General features: G+C 40.3%; 1 protein-coding gene across 6 annotated transcripts in view; it reads left to right on the top strand.

Moving 5' to 3' along the window:
- The first annotated feature begins 3,626 nt into the window (after positions 1-3,626).
- The window catches only part of TAF1B (TATA-box binding protein associated factor, RNA polymerase I subunit B), a 73,148-nt gene continuing 55,909 nt past the window's right edge, over positions 3,627-20,865 (top strand). Inside the window, exons 1-7 of one of the 6 annotated variants that reach the window (XM_070235905.1) lie at positions 3,689-3,833; positions 5,280-5,378; positions 6,905-7,008; positions 9,122-9,209; positions 11,396-11,493; positions 13,480-13,575; positions 19,842-19,995. Coding sequence is in view for 2 of the 6 variants with exons in the window: in XM_023619552.2 (XP_023475320.1) it covers positions 3,816-3,833; positions 5,280-5,378; positions 9,122-9,209; positions 11,396-11,493; positions 13,480-13,575; positions 19,842-19,995 (553 nt within the window). In the remaining 4 variants the exon portion in view is untranslated. Of the gene's footprint in view, positions 3,834-5,279; positions 5,379-6,904; positions 7,009-9,121; positions 9,210-11,395; positions 11,494-13,479; positions 13,576-19,841; positions 19,996-20,865 lie in introns of those variants that run through there. The other 5 variants (XM_023619552.2, XM_070235906.1, XM_070235908.1 and 2 more) reach the window with 5 other exon arrangements.

Below are 20,865 nucleotides of genomic sequence, written 5' to 3'. Positions count from 1 at the left end.
AAGAAGAGAGAAAAAAAACGGAAGATTGGCAACAGTTGTTAGCTCAGGTGCCAACCTTTAAAAAAAAAAGAAAGCGGCCTAAACTCCATTAAAAAAAAAAAAGATATTTACCTATTTTTTTCTAGAAGCTTTACGGTTTTACCTATTATATGTGGGGCATGATCTATTTCAAATTAATTTTTGCATATGGTGTGACATAGGGGTCAATATATTTTCATATGAACATCCAATTGATCCAGAATCATTTACTGAAAAACCATCCTTTCCCCCACTGAATTTTAGTAGCACCTCTGCTGTAAATCAAGTTATCTTACATGTATTTATGGGTGAGTTTCTGGACTTTCTATTCTGTTCCACTGATCTTTTGGTTGTCCTTGCATCCTACTATCTGGATTACTGTTTGATTTACATATTTTTTAACATTAAACCAACCTTGCATTCCTAGAATAAACCCAACTTGGTTTTGATTTATTATCCTATTTATATATTGCTGAATACAACAAAGGACTTCCATTCAATTTGCTGATATTTTGTTTGGAACTTTTGCATCTATGTTTCTGGGAAAGAATGGGCTTTAATTTTTACTTTTCTTGGAATACACTTGTCAGGTTTTGGTGTCAAGGTTATGCTAACTTCATAAGATGTGTTGGTAAATTCTCTCTCTTTTTCCATTATTTGGAAGAGTCTGTGTAAGACGGGTATTATTTCTTTCTTAAATGTTTGACAGAATTTACCAGCTTTACCGTGTTTGAGATTGAGGTTTTCTTTGTGAGAAGGTTTTTTTATTTATAGAGTTGATTTCTTAAATAGATATAGGATTGTTCAGATTTTCTATTTCTTCTTGGATACTATTTGATAACTTGTATTTTTCTAGGAATTTGTCCACTTCATCAAAATTTTCAAATTTATTGGCCTAGAGTTATTGGCAGAATTGAGTAATAGTTAGTGTTGGGCTCCACGTCACTTAAGAGGTGTGGAACTTTGGGTATATTCACTGCTAGGGCATAACAGTAGAGCTGGGGTCCTTGCTATGGGTGGGTCCTCTTGCTAGGCTTGAAGGGCTAAACACGTCTTCTGATTTACACATTCTTTCTTTAGATATGTTAATACCTTCAATCAGGCTTTGGTGTTCAATCAGATTTTGGCCCAGGGACTCTTGGGTCCCTTTAAAGGTTTATCATCTCTGTTCTAATTTTATTTCCCTGTTTCCTCTACTTAGGGTTGCCTCAGTGTTGCTCCACCATATCACCTATTTGTAGCTGAACTGTTTTCCAGAAATATACCCATATTAACTCTTACCTGCAGCATAAGACAGAGTCCATCTCACTGAGCCCTTTTGCCACTGATCATTTCCATTAGACAAAAATAATCTGTGGCAATCCAGATAGGCCAAAAATGACATCTGAGCCAGAGTTTTAAGAAATGCATGTTAGAGCTTTTCTGCTAAAATATCCCTTTAAGTTTTACAGTCTAAAACGACATTTTTTTCCAAAGGGCTGACTTTGCTCAAAACACTTAATTTCCTTTTAAAGGAATGGCTGGAAATATCTGTGGTTCGTTTCTGCACAACCATGTCCAAAGTCTCAAATCAAGATATGTCATCTATTTAAACTATTTTGCATATACATAAAAATCTTACAAAGTCATTCATCCATTCAGCAGATCCTTACTGATCACATGCTGTGAACTAAGTACTGTTCCAGGCCCTGGATATATAGCAACAAGCAAAAAGACAAAAATCTCTGATCTCATATGTTAGTTCAATACATTAACTCCTATTTAGTTGGCCATTCAATACTGCCCCGTTCCCATTCTAATATTTCAACATTTGAAATCAGGGCTGGTCTAGAAAACAAGAGGCTCAGGATCAAGCTGTTCATATGACAATCCTTGAAGCTTTGAGGATGGGTAAGGTCTTTTGCAAAGAGTCTGAAGTTGCACAGAGCCAAGCCTAGTAAATGACATGGGTGACATAACAGGAGAAGAGAATTTACCTAATGCCATGATAAAACAATGGGACTGATTGCTCCACTGGACCGGGTGCCTCTTGAAGGCAGGGACTTTGTCCTGTTTATCTCTCATTTCCCAATTGCTGGAACAGTGCCTGGCATACAGTGGGTGTTTAATGACTTTGTGAAATAAATGAATTAAATGAATAAGGAGTGAATGAATGAAGAGTCACTCCCTTGGTGATCTCATCTAGTGACTTTAAATATCATCTAGACAGAGATAACTCCCAAACATATATCTCCAGTCCAGGATTTGCCTCTGAACTGTGGACTCCTATATCCAAATGCCTTCTCATTCTACCTGGATGTCTTACAAGCATCTCTAACTTAATGTCCCAAATCAAACTCCTGATTCCTCCTCTACCCCACTCCTAGACTGTTCCACCCTTAGTCTGCCCTGACTCAGTCAATGATCACTCCACTCTTCCAGTTGCTCAGGCCAAAAATCTTGAAGTCATCTCGGACTCCTTTCTTTCTCTTACAGCCCAATTCTTGTCCAACAAGATATCCTTTTGGCTCTACCTTCCAAATCTGTATTTCCGGGACCTGTGTACTTCTCACTGTCTCAGCTGCTTTCACCTGGTTCAAACTACCATTATATCCTGTCTGGATTATTGTAATAGTCTCCTGATTCGTCTCCTAACTTCTACCTTTGACCCCTATCAGTCTATTCTCCCCACAACAGCCAGAATGATCTGTTAAACATAAGTCAGATCATGTAACTCCTCCAATGATTTCTCCAATTTCTCCAAGTCAAAGTTAAAGTCCTTACAACCATATTTTGCCCCAACGTCACTTTCTACTCTCCTTTTAGCTCCTGTTCCAGGCACTCACTGACCTCCTTGCTGATCCTTAAATGGCGTGGCACCAGGCTCAGGACTAGGAATTACGGATGGATGTTCCCAGCATGCCTCTTTGCTCCCTTGCCTCAAAGGTCACCTTGTCAATGAGACCTTTCTTGACCACCCCATCTAACACTGAAACCACTTTATGGCTCCCACTCTCCTTTCCTGCTTTTCTCCTTGGCCTTCATTCCCATCTATCATACCATATATTTTCCTTATTTATTTTTGTCTCCCCACCAGAATATCATCTCCATGAAGGCTGGGACTTTGGTTTACTCTGTTCCCTGCTGAATCCCCAGGACCTAAAATATCGCCCGTTTAATGAATAAATCAAGGAATAAAAGTGTCCAGTGAAGGAACAACAATAAAAGTTAACATTAATGAGGCCCTACTATGCGAGGCTCAGTGATAAGGGACTCACAGGTAACATCTAATTGGTATAGAGGAGGAAACCGAGGCACAGGGAAACAGAAGAGCCGTGATGAGAAACCCAGGTCTAACTCAACCACGTATGTTCTTTGTCCAGAAGCGCACGCCTCTCGGTGCTGTTCGACGCCAGCAGGACGGGGAGGGCCCCGAGCCGGGTCCTGGCCCCGAGCCCGGTCCTCGCCCCGGGACTGGCCCTGCACGCCGCCTCCCTTGCCCCTTAAAAGACTAAGAGGGTCTTGGAACGAACGCTGTCAGAAGAGCGTGATTGAATCAGCCCAGCGTTCGGCACCGCCCAGTTTCTTACTGGTTGGTTTCTGTTACCTCGACTACTAGAAAGGGATGCAGTCTGGGAGGGGGATGCAGGATTCGCGGAGCTTTGCCTCTCGCGCGAGCAGAGGTTTCCCCGCGGCCGCAGGCGCCGCCCGGAATCCAAACTCAGGGGCTCGGTTTCCGCCCGGAGGGCTCTTCCCGGCGCTGCCGGAAGCGGCGCCGGTGCCGGGTAACGGGCCCGGGCGGCGGCGGCGGCGTCGTTATGGACCTGGACGAGGCGGTGAGGGGGCAGCGCGCCGGGCGGGCCCGACGGCGGGGCCGGGGCAAGGACGCTGGGGAGAAGGGGCTGGTGGCCGGAGGCTGGCTGTGGGGGCGTCCCCCGGCCGAAGGAGGGCGGGGCGGAAGGCTGCAGGCGGCGGGAGGGATGGGGCTGGCGGCCGCGTGTGCGCGGGGTTTTCGGAAAGAGCTGGAGGCTGTGGGTGGAAGCGTTAGTCGAAGTGGGTGTGTTTCAGGAGCGGGATGAAGTTGTTGGCTGGAGGAGGAGGGTTCTGTGGGTGGCCCCACATGGCTCATCCTCTCTCGCCCGGACACTCACGGGTTCCCAGGGATGCTGGGGTGGGCGAGGGGGCGCCGGGGTTGGAACCAGAGTATCCCCAAGTCGCCCCTGCCGGTCTCTGGGAATCCTCGCCACGGGCCGGTGCAGGGATTCCAGGCTGGGGTTTGGCGACGCTCCAAAGTAACGGTAGGTATCAGGACAGGTTAATGAAAACTGCACCAGCTCGTCGAAATAAACTTGGCATTCATTTTTTACATACTACTTAAAACACCTCCCTCTGATGGTGTTAAAGGAGTATTCGGTAATTAGATCAATGATAACGTCAAACACCAAAGAGGTGGGAAGCAGTACTTTAGTGCGAGTCTGTGCGTGTGCGGAAGCTTATGGTGATAGGACTTCAGTCCTCCAGCACCTAGCTCAATGCCTGTTACATACAAAGTTGATCCTCCTTATATTGCTGAGTGAGTAAATGGAAGCTCGAAACAACCCTAATAAAAATCTGGTTGTTTTGCGGTGAGTATGTGTTTTTAGTGTCCTGGAGGAAGTTCCAAATGGTATGCTATTTCTAGTTTTTTATTTTTTTTATTTTTTTTTATTTTTTTTAAAGATTTTATTTTTTCCTTTTTCTCCCCAAAGCCCCCCGGTACATAGTTGTGTATTCTTCGTTGTGGGTTCCTCTAGTTGTGGCATGTGGGACGCTGCCTCAGCGTGGTCTGACGAGCAGTGCCATGTCCGCGCCCAGGATTCGAACCGACGAAACACTGGGCCGCCTGCAGCGGAGCGCGCGAACCCAACCACTCGGCCACGGGGCCAGCCCCCTATTTCTAGTTTTTTAATCTTCTCTATACTTAAGTCTTGTCATCTCTTTTTGTCACAGCATTCTCAAGGAGTATTATTTACTCATCTTTTTTTTCCATTTTACCCCTACCACCTTTTCTTCTTTTTTTCCCTTACACACTGCGTATTTTAGAAACATTTCTTTAATAGTTTAATTTGGTCTCAAACTGCTCAAAGACTGAACTGCTATTTTCCTTGTTTGTAGATAATGTCCCTGATCTATTTTCTGTTTTTGATTATTTTTTATTTATAGAGTAAAATTGCAGGGAACCCTATAAGTAGAATTGCTGGGTTTGGGTACAGTGTATTGAGTGTGGTTTCCCTCTTCTACAGAAAGAGTTCAAGGAACGCTGTACTCAGTGTGCCGCTGTCTCTTGGGGTCTTACAGATGAAGGCAAATATTATTGTACTTCTTGCCACAACGTTACAGAAGTAAGTAATCGATCTCATTTATGAATCTGCTTATGTTTTAAAAATTGCTGTTTCAGCCTGATATGTGGCATAGTTCCCGAAGAATCGATCTATTTTTATCACTCATGCAATGCCCGACTTCCAAGATCGTAAGTCGTCTTCCAAAGGCTTACACACGTGTTAAAGAATTTGTAGATCAGATTTAGGATGAGTTTTTAAAATGATGTTGGGCCACATATGTACATGATTTCCTGATTCAGACTGTATAGTCTAAGGGGAAATGATTAAAATTATACTTAGAAGATTATTTATTTCTTTTTATTAGTTAATACTTATTAAGAGTTTTTAATGTGTTGGGGTAGCTTAAAGGTTTGGAAGATGGAGAGTTAGCAAGACTGAGGATTGTTGGGAGTATTGGAAATATGCTTCATTATCATTTTATCTTTGTACAGCACCTCATAGCGTTACAAAGTGTTTTCTTATCCATTACTTCGTTTCCTTCTCGGGATGACCTGTGGGATATACTCTTATGCCTATCTATAGATAGGGCGAGTAGGGCTCATGAGTTCAGTGCGTTTGCCAAAGTCACATAAGTGCGAAGTGTTCAGCCAGGGCTTGAACCTGGGTCTTCTGACTCCAGTGTTCATTTTACCCCATCACACTGCCTCCTAAAACGGAGATTGTCATACTGTCCTGTAGAACCTTGGTAAATGAGGCTACCTTACACTGAGAGTGCTGGGTCGTGTTCTGCTTACCACACCTTCAGGGCAGTATAAGCAAAATAATCAAGGATGTGGACAGTCTGCTATTGGACAGGCTAAACAGGCCAAGACTCTTCTCTCTGGAAAAGGATTTGCTCAAAATCTACAGATCCAAGAGGGAACAAATATTGCCTTCACCATATAGGCTTAAGGAAGGCAAATTTGGGACAGATAAAAGTAATTGTGTAGACTTCTGCTTCTGGCCAAGATGGAGTAATAGGAACCAGGTTTACCTTCCCACCTTAAACAACTAAAAGCCTGGATAGAATATATGAAACAAGTAAAACAATTTTTTTTCTCAAGAAAAGTGGTTAATTTAGCTTGTGATTCAATCACACAAGAACTCTTCTTTGAGATAATCATTGTTCTTCAGTCTGCAGCGTAAGTTTTTATGTCTACCTCTCATTTAGTCTCACAGAATATTAAAAAGATAAGTACTCCTGCAATGGAATCGTTGGAGTGATGGATATGTTCATTACCTTGATTGTGGTGATGGTTTCATGGATACACACACACATCACATTGTACACTTTAAATATGTGCAGTTTGATCCTTTGCTTTGATGCATGTTAAGGCACTAGCAGTTTTACTCACCATTTACTTTGCACCAGCGGTGTAAATGTGAACACAGTGAGGGAAGATTGCATCCAGTTGGACTATTTGGCATTAGCAGGTGAAGTTAGCGTACTGTTTTTGTTTAAATTAAACTACATTAACTAACTGCTACCTTCATTTATGTCTTTGATAATGTTTCTGTTCATTTCTGTCTGATAAAATCTGCTGCAGTCATTTTTTAACTTGAAAGATCCACATACCATTACCTTGTTCCACATTTGAAAGACTGGTCAGCTTGTGTGGAGTAACTTGTCAAGAATACAGCATTCTAGCAGGTGGGCAACATCTTATATAGGCCAAAACCTAACTCAGTGCCTTCCATATGATAAGCAAAGCTGTGTGTTGCACAACTTCAGTAGTTACTCTTGGCTTTATGGCCGTCCGGGTGTCTTCCTCCTGTAGACTAAATGTGATCAGTGCTGCGTGGAGTGTTGTGGTGTAGTGGGCGGTGTAGAAATCAGTGGGCAGGGAATGACCAATGAGACAGTAGTTACACCTACGAAGAGTGGAAGTCGTGGTACAACTTGCTCTATTTTGCTGCCCCTTTCAGTACCTTCCAGTTTGCTCTGTATATAATTCTCAAGCTGCAGATACTCTCTACAATCTGGGAAAAGGCCTTCTGAATTGGTAGAGGAATTAGAATGTTACCTTGCTATATTTTTTACAGGAAAAAATTTTGGGGGTCTTAAGCGTGGCCAATTTATATAATAGATGTTCTTGCAACTATTTCATGGATATTTAATAAAGGTCTAGGCTAGAATTGTGTGATTTTAATAGATTTTTATGATTATAAGGGCAGATTCATTATAGAAAATTTAGAAATTATGAAGATGAAAGTTAAAATCAATAATCTCAACACGCAGCATTTCAAAAACTTTTATTTAGTCTTTTTTTTTTTTCTGTGTATGGGAAGAGAAAAGGGATGTGGGTGAGTACTATTGAATCTTCTGTCTTAATAAATTAAATATTTTCCTGTTATTCTGAACATTAGTGGACATTCTAATTGAATGTATAACTATCCTACAATATAACCACTCACTAATTTAATTAATTATAGCTCCAGTTTGGTTATTTAGCTTTTTCTAGCTTTTAGTTATTTCACGTTTTGTCTAGTCCAGATGTTAAGCCATTTTTTTCCTGCCCTCCAGCTTACTGTGTATATAATTCTCAAGCTGCACATACTCTCTACAGTCTGGAAAAAGGTCTTCTGAATTGGTAGAGGCCTACTCTTTATAGCTTTTGTGTGTCTTTGCTGGGTAACTGCTTTGGTATGTATTCTGATGTGTCTTATGTTCTCAGTGTGGCCAACCCAGTCCACCAGAACTGCTGCGAATATGGTTTCTGTGACTAGAGAGAATGCAGTCCCAAAATCCTATTGTTGGAGATGTTTCTTTTATTCTTTTTTTTTTTTTAAAGATTGGCACCTGAGCTAACATCTGTTGCCAATCTTTTTTTGTTTCTTCTCTTCTCCCCAAAGTCCCCCCAGTATAGAGTTATATATTCCGGCTGTGAGTGCCTCTGGTTGTGCTACATGGGCCGCTGCCTCAGCATGGCCTGACAAGCGGTGCTACGTCTGCGACCAGGATCTGAACCTGTGAAACCCTGGGCCGCCAACGCGGAGTGCACGAACTTAACCACTTAGCCACGGGGCCGGCCCCTCTTTTATTCTTAATCAAAGTTGAAAATAAATTTCATTCCAAATCTCTAAATTTAGAGAAATATATAAATGTTCCCTGTTGATTGAAAATCTTCACCTTACTTCCATCATTAAGACTTAATACTTTTATTTATTGGTTGTGAGAGAGGCAGAATCTTAGGTACCAATTGTTGAGAGCACTTGGAATTGAAAACTTTGGGGTGAATTGTACTCAGCATTTAGTCATTCTAAAATCCTATAGGTTTGATTAAAAATGAAAAGTAGTACTTTTATAATTTCATAAATAAATCTGTTTTGCTGCAGTATTCAAACACAGAGAAGTAGGATGAAACTAATCTGTAAGTAGTTCAGGCATTGCCGATTATAATAAATATGGAAACCATTTTAATTCCAAAGTGTGTTTTGGATGTAGAAAAAAGTAAATAAATTTGACTTTAGGTTTGGTGTGAAACAGTTAAAAAGAGATTTAAAGTAAAAGTTTATTCATTTGACAGACATTTATTTAGTGTTTACTGTGTTCCAGGCAGTTTTAAGTACTGAGAACTTTTGAATGAGAAAGCAATATAAAGGTTAACCAGAATGTTACTGTTTATGTAATTTTCCCAAAATGTTACCATCATTGGTCCTGACACTAACAATTTGGTTCATAACACTTCCCCAGAGCGTGCTCGGAAATATATTTAGAGAGATGTGAAACTCTCTCCTTAGTGGTCTGTTTCTGTTTCCTGCAGAGATCTAAGGAAGTTGTAAACACTGGGGCTATTCCTAATACTAAAATACAAGCCATCAACCGGGGACTTAAAAGAAAAAGAAAACTTGGTAAGCTCTTTCTTCATATGCGCTTAGCATTCTTCGGTCATGTTTTTCACCTTCATGATTTGGGGATGTGGAATGGAATTTTAAATAGATTCTAGAGAAGCTGCCAAAATTTAACTAGATAATCCAAAATGGAATTAAGGTGGGTAATTATTGATGGTAAGATTGGAAGCAGATGTCTTAAAGCAGGGCCTTTTTTTATCCTGCTTGTCAACAATGAGTTGCTTTTCCAGGGGAGCAACTGTTATACAAAAAATAATAATAGCAAAGGGAGCATATTTCTTTTTATCTCTTGGCGTATGTTTTTCTGTTCTTTATCTATTGTCTATTATGAGTGTGAGTTTCTGTGCTTTTAAAGAAAAATGTTCATTTTCTGAAATGATTCAACTATGAAATTGTCAGGTTAAGCAGGTTAAGCATGATATTCAACTTTCAGAAATCCATTTTTCACATTTGATTTTGAACACACCCTTTTAAACTATGGAAGATTATTTTCCCTTAAAATAATCTCAGCATGGGTGTGCTTTGAAATGGAATCTATTTCATAATGCAGTGAGTACATGTAGTTAGCCATTGTAGAGAAGAGTCTGAGGTAAAGTCTAACTGATGCTTTTTATTTTTGTGTCTAATTACCTAGGGCCAGATTCTCAGGTTTGAAACCAGGCTAATGATAGTAGTGTAATCTTCTACCTGAGGTAGCTTTAAGGATACACACACATGAAATATATTATGTTTGTATAAATGTTAATGAGATATCTGTGTGAAATACATTGACGATCCTAGATGAATAAGAGAGAGAATGCCTAAATGCTAAGCTGTGTTCCTGTTTAACCTTTACAATGACTATTTTTATTAGGCTAAAACTTCATTAATTTCAATTAGATTTTATCAGAGTAAAACCTGATTAATTTGGACTTTACCTATCTAAATAATTAAAATGTATAGTTTAAACTTAAATTGCTGAGGGAACTTCAGATGCTTCAAATTAGATGTCAAGTGTCTTATATTCAACCTCTTTATCCTTAGTTTCTACATCTGTAAAATGAGCATGTTAATAGCATTTGTCATATAAAATAGGAACCTAGACTCAGAATTTAAAATGTGGCTATCAGTTTGTAAGAAGAATGTGCAAGAAGAGACAGCATGTCTATGTAGCTTGCAGAGCTTCAACTCCCTTAACTTGGGAATGCATCAAAATTACAGGCTGTCTGTTTTACCCTGTACAACCCGGAGACCCTTTCCAGAAATTGAGTTAGTCAGCGGGTGTGGAGAGACCTGTGACACTGAGGTGAAGGAGGGGAGTAGGAGTCCTGTGACGTATGCAGGGGAAAGGGGATCTTGGAGTCATAGTAACAGACTTCAGAAGCTGTGTGTAGAAAGCGCTGACAGCATACTTTTCAGAGTTACAGTATTTGTCCAGCAGGGAGGGGTGAAACAAAGGTCTTAACAGATTTTAACTTTTTTTTTAACTGGTAATAATATTTAAACATGCAGCTCTGTCAACTGGAGTGGTAGATTTCTTCACAATCTCTTAGGATTGTTTTGAGGATTGAAGATAATAACCTACTTAAGATAGCTTGCACACACCTGGTACCTAGGCAGAGCTTAATAAGTCTTAGTTTCCTTGCTTTCAGTTTCTCCCTGTAGCCTAGAACCGTTTCCAGAAAAGCAGAATGCCCTTGAACAGTTTATTCACTTTGTTCTTATTGGGCTTTCCTGCACTCCTGGACCATCACATCTTGGCTTTTGTTCATTCGTTCTCCAAATACTCCTTGTTCCCTTTCTTTGTGAGTTGGAACTCACAAAGGGGTGGTAGAAGCAGTGGTTGAGTACTGAGCATCCTTTCATTTAGGATTCTGCTGCGCATTGTCCACTACGGTATACATTTTTAAAACTTACTTTTTTTTTTTAACATGGTGGCTATTAATTTTCCTGCCTTTTACATTAATATTTCAGAAAAACTGTAGATAGTTTTAAATATTTAAATTCTGATAAATTATAAAAATTATGTTTAGCTTTAGCATTTGTGTGTAAATTTGCCAGATTTGTATGTTTGAATGGAAACCCTGTTCAGGGGTATACAAAAAAATTGCAGTTGCAATGTGTAAAACACAATTGTCACTATTTAGTAGCATTACTGTTAGTAAATTAGGAATACAAATGTCTGAAACATGTTGTATGTCATTTAGAGAAAGGTTGGGATTGGTATGTGTGCGAAGGTTTTCAGCACATACTCTATCAACAAGCAGAAGCCTTAAAGACCCTCGGAGTAGGCCCAGAGTTAAAGGTAAGTCCATTTGTGGCTAGATGTTAGCTTTACATTTTGTTGTTTGAAGAACAATAGATTTAAAGTGAAACTAAGGAGAATAGTAGGGTTATCAGTAATAACGTTAGGGATACTAGAAGAATCATTTTTCTGATGTTTTTGCTTTAATCCTTTGCCTCTTTAATCCTTTAATCCTCTGGTCTAGTAAGACCAGAAATTCCCGAAGTGTGTTCTACTGAATGTAGATAAGCAGTGCATCCAAAAGAAAATAGTAAAAGTTTTAGTCTTCAGATATTTAGGAAACATTGGGTTAAACAAAGTAGAACAAGCAACTTTGCAGACTTAAATTGGTGCCTTTTATGTGTTAATGTGCTTGTTTAATTTCCAAGGGAATGTAGTATGTAGTATTCACAATTTGAGAACACAATCCTTTGATGTGTGTATGTTTGTGGATCATCCATCAGGACTTGGTTTCCACAGAACGCACTTTGGGGAGTGCTACGTTAAATCGGAGGTGCTCAGGCTTGATTGTGCATCAGAATCACGTGGAGGACTGCTCAAGCACAGATTGCTGGACCGCACTCCAGGGTTCTGACTAAGTAGATCTGGAGTAGGGCCCAAGAATTTGCCTTTCTAACAAGTTCCCAGGTGACACTGATGCTGCTGGTCCAGGAATCACACTTTGACTTTGCTGCCTCTCAGGAGTACCCATGGTATCCCTGCTATTATTTGAGTTTCATATTCCCTCATCTGGTTGAAGCCATTTCAGGAATTTTTTTAAAAGCCAGTTATTTAGCAACAAGTGGTTACTGTACACTTGCTTCATGCCCATCATTGGAAACAAAGTGCTCAGAGATCTAGCCTAGCTGGAGAGAGGGTTTTGTGCATCTGTGGAATGAGTAAACACAAAATTATGTAATGATATGCTCATAGATAACAGTAAGGGCAAAGAGAAGAGAGAAAGATCAGTGTTTACTGAAGTCACCAAGAACAGGGAGATTTGTAGAGGAGTCTTTGCTATTCACACCAGAATCTAGGGCAAACCAAAACACAATGCCCTCTGGACCAACCCATGGCCTAAATGGACTCTGAGGCTACCCTGAAAGTATTATAGGAATTAAAAATCCAAAAACATGAGACAAGAGAGGCTTACCCATGGCAATTCTTGCATTAGGTATGATTGCTGGTAGTCTAGGGCTTTGTGAATCTGGTTTCTCCCTGCATAGTCATCCTAGGTATAAGAGTTTTTAAATAAATAGTTTGATATAGTTACACTGAATAGCTTCAGTAGGGTTTACTCCTATATAGCCTTCTACCCCCTTCATTGGGGTTAATCCTGAAAAGAGTTTCTCTGAAATTAGCCAATGAGCCTAACCACTTAGACCTCCCCAGGTCATGGTGCTAGAGCGGCATTATGCTAAGAACACAGGCTCCAGAACCAGAACTGACTCCAAGTCCTATTCATACCTTTTCTGCTTACTGGCTAGGTCATTTTGGCCAGGTTACTCAGTTTCTTCAGTGATAAAATAGAGATGAAAGCTATCTTGCAGTATTGTGTTAGAGCTAACGGATGCCTTGTACCTAGAAGGTGATGAATAAATGGAAAAGTAGTTCTGTCTTGTTTTGTTCGTTTTGTTTTACTTTCACTTGGACCCCAGGGGCCAGTAGATTGCTAGACTCGATAGCAGCTTTTCCCCTAACTGGAAGTGTAGTCATGTGTAAATTCCTTTCTTTCTCTGATACTTAATTCACTTGCAAAAGGTAGGGATTCACCTAGGTGATCTTTAAGGAACTAGTCCCTTCCTTTTCTAAAATCTAAGATTAAGAAGAATTTATTTAGTTTTTCCCATATACCTGATATTGTGATGTAATTCTTTTTATGGAAAAGTAAGTAATAAAACATTTAGTAGAAGACAATGTGTAAAGTACAAGAGATTCTGTGGTATAAATGTGCCTGTATATTTGCCATCGTAACCTGAATTGCCACTCATTTCCCTTTCACCTTAGAATGAAGTTTTACATAATTTTTGGAAGCGCTACCTTCAGAAGAGCAAGCAGGCTTATTGTAAAAATCCAGTTTATACCAGTAAAAGGAAAGCTCCGGTAAGGCACAGTCTGAAAAGTGAGACTAAAAGACATTTCTATTGAGAGCAGAGGTGAAGATGAGATTCAGCCTCACCTGGGTTTATGATGCTTGTCAGAGGACCTTCAGTGAAGAGATTTCTATTATAGTCCAGGAAGACAGGGTCACTGATCCTGACATTGGAATTAATTTTGACTTCTTATTTGACTAGTTGAAATGTAAAGAAATTTGTGGTTAAGTTTCTAAATGGAAGCTTAAGTAATTTCTGTCATTGTACTATTAAAAATTTTTTTTGCATATGTTACTCCTTTAGTTTGTAATACCTACTTACTTTACCTGGCATCTCAGATTCATCTCAGTTATCATCTCTTTTCAGAAGCCTTTATGTAAAGAAAAATAAGTCTGGGTGCCTTACCACCCTCCCCCAACATCCACCAGAGCAGCTGTATTTTTAGCAGTTTGCTTTTAACTGCTTTGTAAATATGCCGTGGAACAGTTTATTTGGGGTAGCAGAGGATTCCACTGCTAAGAAAGGCAAATTTGATAAACTTTGATGTGTGGTATTTATTTTCCAGGCCTGAGAAGAGATTCTGAATCTATTTGACACACATTTGTTAAGAGCTTAGAAACTTGGCCCAGTGTTTCACTGTTTGGTTGGGGTCTCATAGGTTCCACATGCAGAGTTTAGTGACCCAGGACTGAGAAACCCAGCTCTGAGTGAAAGGAATAGGTCTAAGAATGAGAAGTTTAGACTAGTCAAGTTGTGCAAGATACAATGATAAAAGGGGGAATAACCTAAGGAATTAGTTTGGAAAATGTCCTTTTTAAATATGAGATAATGAATTTAAGTAAACTTGAGAAATAACATGAATTTAAATAAACTCGAGAAATAACTTGAATTTAGTGGAAAATACAACTCTTTTTTTTTATTATTGAGGTCATATTAGTTTATAACATTGTGTAATTTCAGGTGTGCATTATTATATATCAGTTTCTGTATAGACTGCATCATGCTCACCGCCAATAATCTAGTTTTTGTCCATCACCATACATATGTGGCTCTTTATCCTTTCACCCACCTCCCTACTCCCTTCCCTTCTGGTAACCACTAATCTGTTCTTTTTATGCATGTGTTTATTATCTTCCACATATGAGTGAAATCATAGGGTGTTTGTCTTTCTCTATCTGGCTTATATGGCTTAACATAATACCCTCAAGGTCCATCCACGTTGTTGCATATGGGATGATTTTGTCTTTTTTATGGCTGAGTAGTATTCCATTGTGTGTGTGTGTGTGTGTGTGTGTGTGTGTGTATGTGTATGTGTATATATGCGTGTGTGTGTATGTATACCACATCTTTATCCATTCATCAGTTGATGGGCACTTGGTTGCTTCCACATCTTGGCTATTGTGAATAATGCTGCAGTGAACATAGGGGTGCATAAATCTCTTTGTATTGGTGATTTCATGTTCTTTGGATAAATACCCAGTAGTGGGATGGCTGGATCATATGGTAGTTCTATTTTTAAGTTTTTGAGAAATCTCCATACTGTTTTCCATAGTGGTTGCACCAGTTTGCATTCCCACCAGCAGTGTATGAGGGTTCCCTTTTCTCCATATCCTGTCCAACATTTGTTGTTTTTTGTCTTGGTAGTTATAGCCGTTCTCACAGGTGTAAGGTGATAGCTCGTTGTAGTTTTGATTTCTATTTCCCTAATAATTAGTGATGTTGAACATTTTTTCATGTGTCTGTTGGCCATCTGTATATCTTTGGAAAAATGTCTGTTCATATCCTCTGTCCAGTTTTTGATCAGGTTATTTGTTTTTTTGTTGTTGAGTTTTATGAGTTCTTTATATATTTTGGAAATTAACTCCTTGTTGGCCATATGATTTGCAAATATTTTCTCCCAGTTGGTGGGTTGTCTTTTTGCTTTGATGGTTTCCTTTGCCTTGCAGAAGCTTTTTAGTCCGATGTAGTCCCATTTGTTTATTTTTTCTTTTGTTTCTCTTGCCAGTAGACATGGTATTCGAAAAGATGCTGCTAAGACTGATATTGAAGTGTGTGCTGCCTATATTTTCTTCTAGGAGTTTTATGGTTTCAGGTCTTACGTTCAAGTATTTAATCACTTTTGAGTTAATTTTTGTGTATGGTGTAAGATAATGCAGACAACATTTTATAACCGTAGAATTATGAAACATTATCCTATTTTGATTCAGGGGGCAGGTACTTCTCAAGAAAAGCAAAAGATGCTGTATAGTTCTAAGGTGACACTTTGAAAAAGAAGAGAAAGAATTATCCAAAATATTAAGAGCTTAATGTTTAAAATTACATAGCTAAGGTATTTGTTGGTTATGTTTATGCACTGGGGCTTTGCCTAACAGAAATTTAAAATCGGAACCTGGGATTCTCTCTGAATTTTAATATTTTTAGGTTAACTTCATATAATAAAAGAGGCTTTGTTGACTTGAGTAAACACCTGTTTAAAGTAAGGTAGGCATTACACTAAAATCTTCTTGGTGAATAAATAAACAATAAGCAAAATTTTAAGCTGGTATATAAATTGGTAATATAATTTCTATCAAAAGAGTACAGCTGAACTCTTTTGAAAGGTAAAACAAACAATTATTTTAAATTGGAAGCTTAGTCTTCTCACATATTCAGTAAATTTTTTGTGTGCTTTGGGTAGAACTGTTCCAGGAATAGTAAGAGGCCTGCATCTGAATCCTGGCTCCACTGCTTTTGACTTGTGTAATCTTGGGTGAAATAAATTACTTAAAACTTCCAGGAGAAGCAAGCAGACAAGCAAGTATGTAGATCTGGGTAAGAAGGATAGAAAACGAGAAGGCAGGGAAGGGTGCTGTTTGATATGGAGTGGCCAGGGAAGACCTCTGAGGAGCAGCCTTAAGGAAGAGAGAAAGTAAGCCATGAGGATATCTGGGGGAAGACATGCAGACTGTCAGGCCTCACCCAGACCTACTGAAACAGATTACACATTTTGACAGAGCTCCTAGGTGCTTCCTGTGCACACTGAAGTTGGAGAAGCACACCTCTAGAGGAGAAATGGCTGGGACCAGGTGGTAGGAATGGAAATACGTGGTAGGATTCTAGATAAACTTTAGAGAGAGCCTGCAGAATTTCCTGATGGGTTGGCCATGGGGTGTGAGAGAAAGAGCGGAACCAAGGATGGCTCTTAAGGTTTTTGCCCTGAGCAGCTAGAAGAAAGGAGTTGCCATTGGCTGAAATAACAGGTGGGGCAGGAAGATCGATAGGTCAGTTTTGGACATGTTAAGTTTAAGACGACTGTTAGATATCCAAGAGGAAATCTCAGATACTCAGATATACAAGTCTTCAGTTCAGGAGTGAGGTCCAGCCTAGAGATATAAATTTGGAAGCTGTCAGCTTACACTATAATCGTGAAATCTAAAATGGCATTATCTGTAAGATGCACTGTTATTTTAAATACTCCCAAGAAAGAAAATAATGCTGCAAATTAAATTATGACATGCCACTATTTGTAAGATATATCCTGATTTCAGGGATGTTAAAATTTGAGGAGCGGGGTGCCGGCCCTGTGGCCGAGTGGTTAAAGTTCCATGTGCTCCACTCAGTGACCTGGGTTCACGAGTTTGGATCCTGGGCGTGGACCTACTCCACTCATCAGCCATGCCTTGGTGGCATCCCACATACAAAATAAAGGAAGATTGGCACAGATGTTAGCTCAGGGCTAATCTTCCTCAAGCAAAAAAGAAAAAAAGAACAGAGAAGGATTGGCAGTGGATTTTAGCTCAGGGCAAATCTTCCTTACCAAAAAAAAATTGAGGGAGGGGGGAGTGCATTTCAGAATTGAATACTGGTAGATAGTATTTAAAACCACAAAACCAGATGACATCACCCAGGAGTGAAGAGAGAGAAGGACCAAGAACTGAGCTGTGAGTCACTCTAGAGTTAAGATGTCTGGGATAAAAGAGGAACCAGCCAAGAAGTATGAGGAGCAACTCGTGAAGTAGGAGAAAGCCAAGAAAGTGAGGGGGTCATTCTGGAAATGAGGGAACAGAAAGTTTTAAGAAGAGGGAAATGATCAACTGTGAGAAATTCTGCTGCCTAGCCAGGAAGGAAGAGGGCTAAAAATTGAGGGCAGCAGTGGGATCAAAAGTTTGGGGCCAGCCCGGTGGCGCAGCGGTTAAGTGTGCACCGTCCGCTTCTCGGCGGCCCGGGGTTCGCCAGTTTGGATCCCGGGTGCGGACATGGCACCACTTGGCAATCCATGCTGTGGTAGGCGTCCCACGTACAAAGTAGAGGAAGATGGGTGTGATGTTAGCTCAGGGCCAGTCTTCCTCAGCAAAAAGAGGAGGCTTGGCAGATGTTAGCTCAGGGCTAGTCTTCTTCCAAAAAAAAAAATTTGATTGGAGGGGCTGGCCCCGTGGCACAGTGGTTAAGTTCGAGCACTCTGCTGCGGCAGCCCAGGGTCGCCTGTTCAGATTCTGGGTGCGGACATGGCACCGCTCCTCAGGCCATGGTGAGGCGGCATGCCACATGCCACAGCTAGAAGGACCCACAACTAAAAAAAAAATACGCAACTATGTACTGAGGGGTTTTGGGGAGAAAGAGGAAAAATAAAATCTTTAAAAAAAAAATGTTTGATTGGAGTGGGATATAAGATAGAGAGGAGAGAATCCGAGACAGTAAGTCTGGACAAATCTTTCAAGGCATTTTGCTGCAAAGAAGTACAAAGAAATTGCGTTGTAGCTGTTGTCAAGGGCAGTTTTTTTTAAGCGGGATAAATGATAGCATATTTGTGTAGTGCTAGGAATGATCCAGGATAGAGAAGAAATTCTCACAGGAGAGAGGCAGTAGAAGTGAATGACAGTCTGAGTAGAGAGAGGAGTAGGATCAAGTGCACAAGGGAGAAACTGGCTTTAGCTGGGAGCTAGCATAGGCCACCAGAAGAACCAGCAGAGGCCAGGGGATGTGGTAGGCTTGCTGGCAGATGATTGCCTGTGAGAACCTGTGGAAGTTTGCTCCTGATTGCTTCAATTTTCTCAATGAGTCCATGCTTATCAGGCAGCTTGATGGTCTGTCTTGCCTCTCACATGCTTACCTATAGGCAGGGGATGTGCTTAACAGAGGACACACACATCTTATTCCATTCCCTGATTTTTTTGTTTCATTCTCGTGTGAGTGTCCTTAATATGAGTCTTAGCTCCTCGTAATAAGATCAAGTTGCTTGGCGTGCATGGCTGAGAGCATAGCTTTTTGACTGTGATCAGTTCCCCCAAGGTAATGTCAGCTAATGAGGCTTTATGGTAGCCAGCCAGCTGACCTTTCTTGGGGACACTCTACCATTTCAACAGTACATGTGCGAAAAATTAAACAATGATATATGAGATAGTATATCCTTGTCAATTACTTGTTATACGCAGTAAATGCCACAGGAGTTCAAGGAAATGAGAAATCACTGAAGAAGAGTCGATTGGAAAGGTGGCATGATAGAGTAAGTAATGAGTTGGAGAGAAGGAGGAAAAAGGACAGTTCAGGCAGGAGAGATGGAATTAGCGAAGATACAAAGCAAAAATTCCCCAGGTAGGCTTGGTAAGGAGAAGACAGCAGCGTGCGTGGAGTCATTATCGACACTTGATGCTTTTATAGGTGTAGATACTAGAGCTACAGGGAGGAGGCCTGAGGCCCCTGCTGGTAGCTGGTTTCCTCACTCACCCTTGTCTGTGGCCCTTCTCCGAGAAGCATTGCCAGGAGCGGCGGGGCACCTTGCGGAAGTCGGGGTCTTTCAGTCTTAGGGACGTGGTAGCTGGGTTCCTCACTCACCCTTGTCTGTGGCCCTTCTCCGAGAAGCATTGCCAGGAGCGGGGGCGCCTTGCGGAAGTCGGGGTCTTTCAGTCTTAGGGACGTGGCAGACGGTCGTGGTTCTCTAGAGTGGTTCCTTTGTGGTGTTTGCAGTGGTCAGGAATGTTTTAAGTTCATGGACATTAATTGCACTTCTTTCACTTCTTTTTTGTTAAATTCTTTATTTCCCTGATCCCCTTTCATCTTTCCTAGTTTACTCCCTCATTTTTGTGGAGCATCTTTTCTTACATTGCTTAGGATATTAATGTTATTTCCCCTCTGATTTGATTGCTTTGGCCTCTGTTTTTTATATTAGATGCTTTCTTCAAATGTTTAATGAGCCTAAGATGGCTAGTCCTGTTTAAGAATGGAGACTAAAAAGTTGATTGAAACTTTATTGCATTTTAAATTCCTATGCAATAATTTTATTTGTTATTTTGCAAATAGGTATTAGAAGATAATCCAAGTCATTCAGACTGGGATAGTGAACCTGAGCTGCTAAGTGACTTTAGCTGTCCTTCTTTTGTTGAAAGTGGAGCAGAGTCTCAGCCTGATGTCCACACTCAAAAACCTTTCCCCATCATCAAAGCATCACAATCAGGTAAAAATGAGACTCAAACTACCTAGAATTTTAAAGCTGGTAATACATCTTAAAAATAATTTGGTCCAGTCTCTTCATATTCCAAGGAAAGGAACTTGGCCTAGCAAGAAGAATGACTTGCTGAATCATATGGCTGGGAGAAAGGCAAATCAAATGAAATCTTAGTGTAATTTCTGAAAAGGTGCCTTGTCTCCACACGAGTATTTTTGTGTGATTTTTTTAAAGGAAGCTAAATGGTAAGTGCATCCGGAAAGAAAAGGAGGCTGGTTCAATAAAGATCTTATGTATGTGTGGGCCCAGGATTTTCAAAGAAAAGTTGCAGCAGAGAAATGATAGAACTAAGCCGTATGGTAAGGCAGACGAGAGTCAAAGATATACCGAATCTAAGCACAGACTAAAGCAGGCTGCATGAAACTTACCATATTGTGTGTGTGTGTGTGTCTGCATCTTATTTGCTGATTTAATCCCGTAGTTTAAAATAAATACGGAGTGTCTCTAAGGTTAAAGTTATAGACCCTCTCCTCAAAGCACTTATTCATGATTTTAGTTGTTTCCACACTACATTTTTTTTTTTTTAAAAAAAAAACAGTGGAAAACAGACCTGAAAGAACAGACCAGGGTTTTGTTATAGATTACTAGACTCTTAATGTGTGCTGATAGAGTTTTTTGAGAGAGAGCTTCCAACCCCTCTGGTGTTAGGGATTGTTGAAATCTGGGTTAAGTGTGGTTATGTAAAACTTTCAACAAAACGTTTCCTGTATGGGCTGCTTCTTTGCAAGCCCCTTGCCCTCCAAAGATTAAAAATTATTTTTATCAGCATATCCGCATTTCTTGCTGGTCTGCACAGTGACACAGATATCAGATAAGTTA

This window comes from Equus caballus, chromosome 15 (assembly GCF_041296265.1).
Source record: "Equus caballus isolate H_3958 breed thoroughbred chromosome 15, TB-T2T, whole genome shotgun sequence".
Classification (NCBI taxonomy): Eukaryota; Metazoa; Chordata; class Mammalia; order Perissodactyla; family Equidae; genus Equus; species Equus caballus.
Note: the sequence above shows the minus strand (reverse complement) of the source record. Positions and strands in the feature narration are given on the sequence as shown.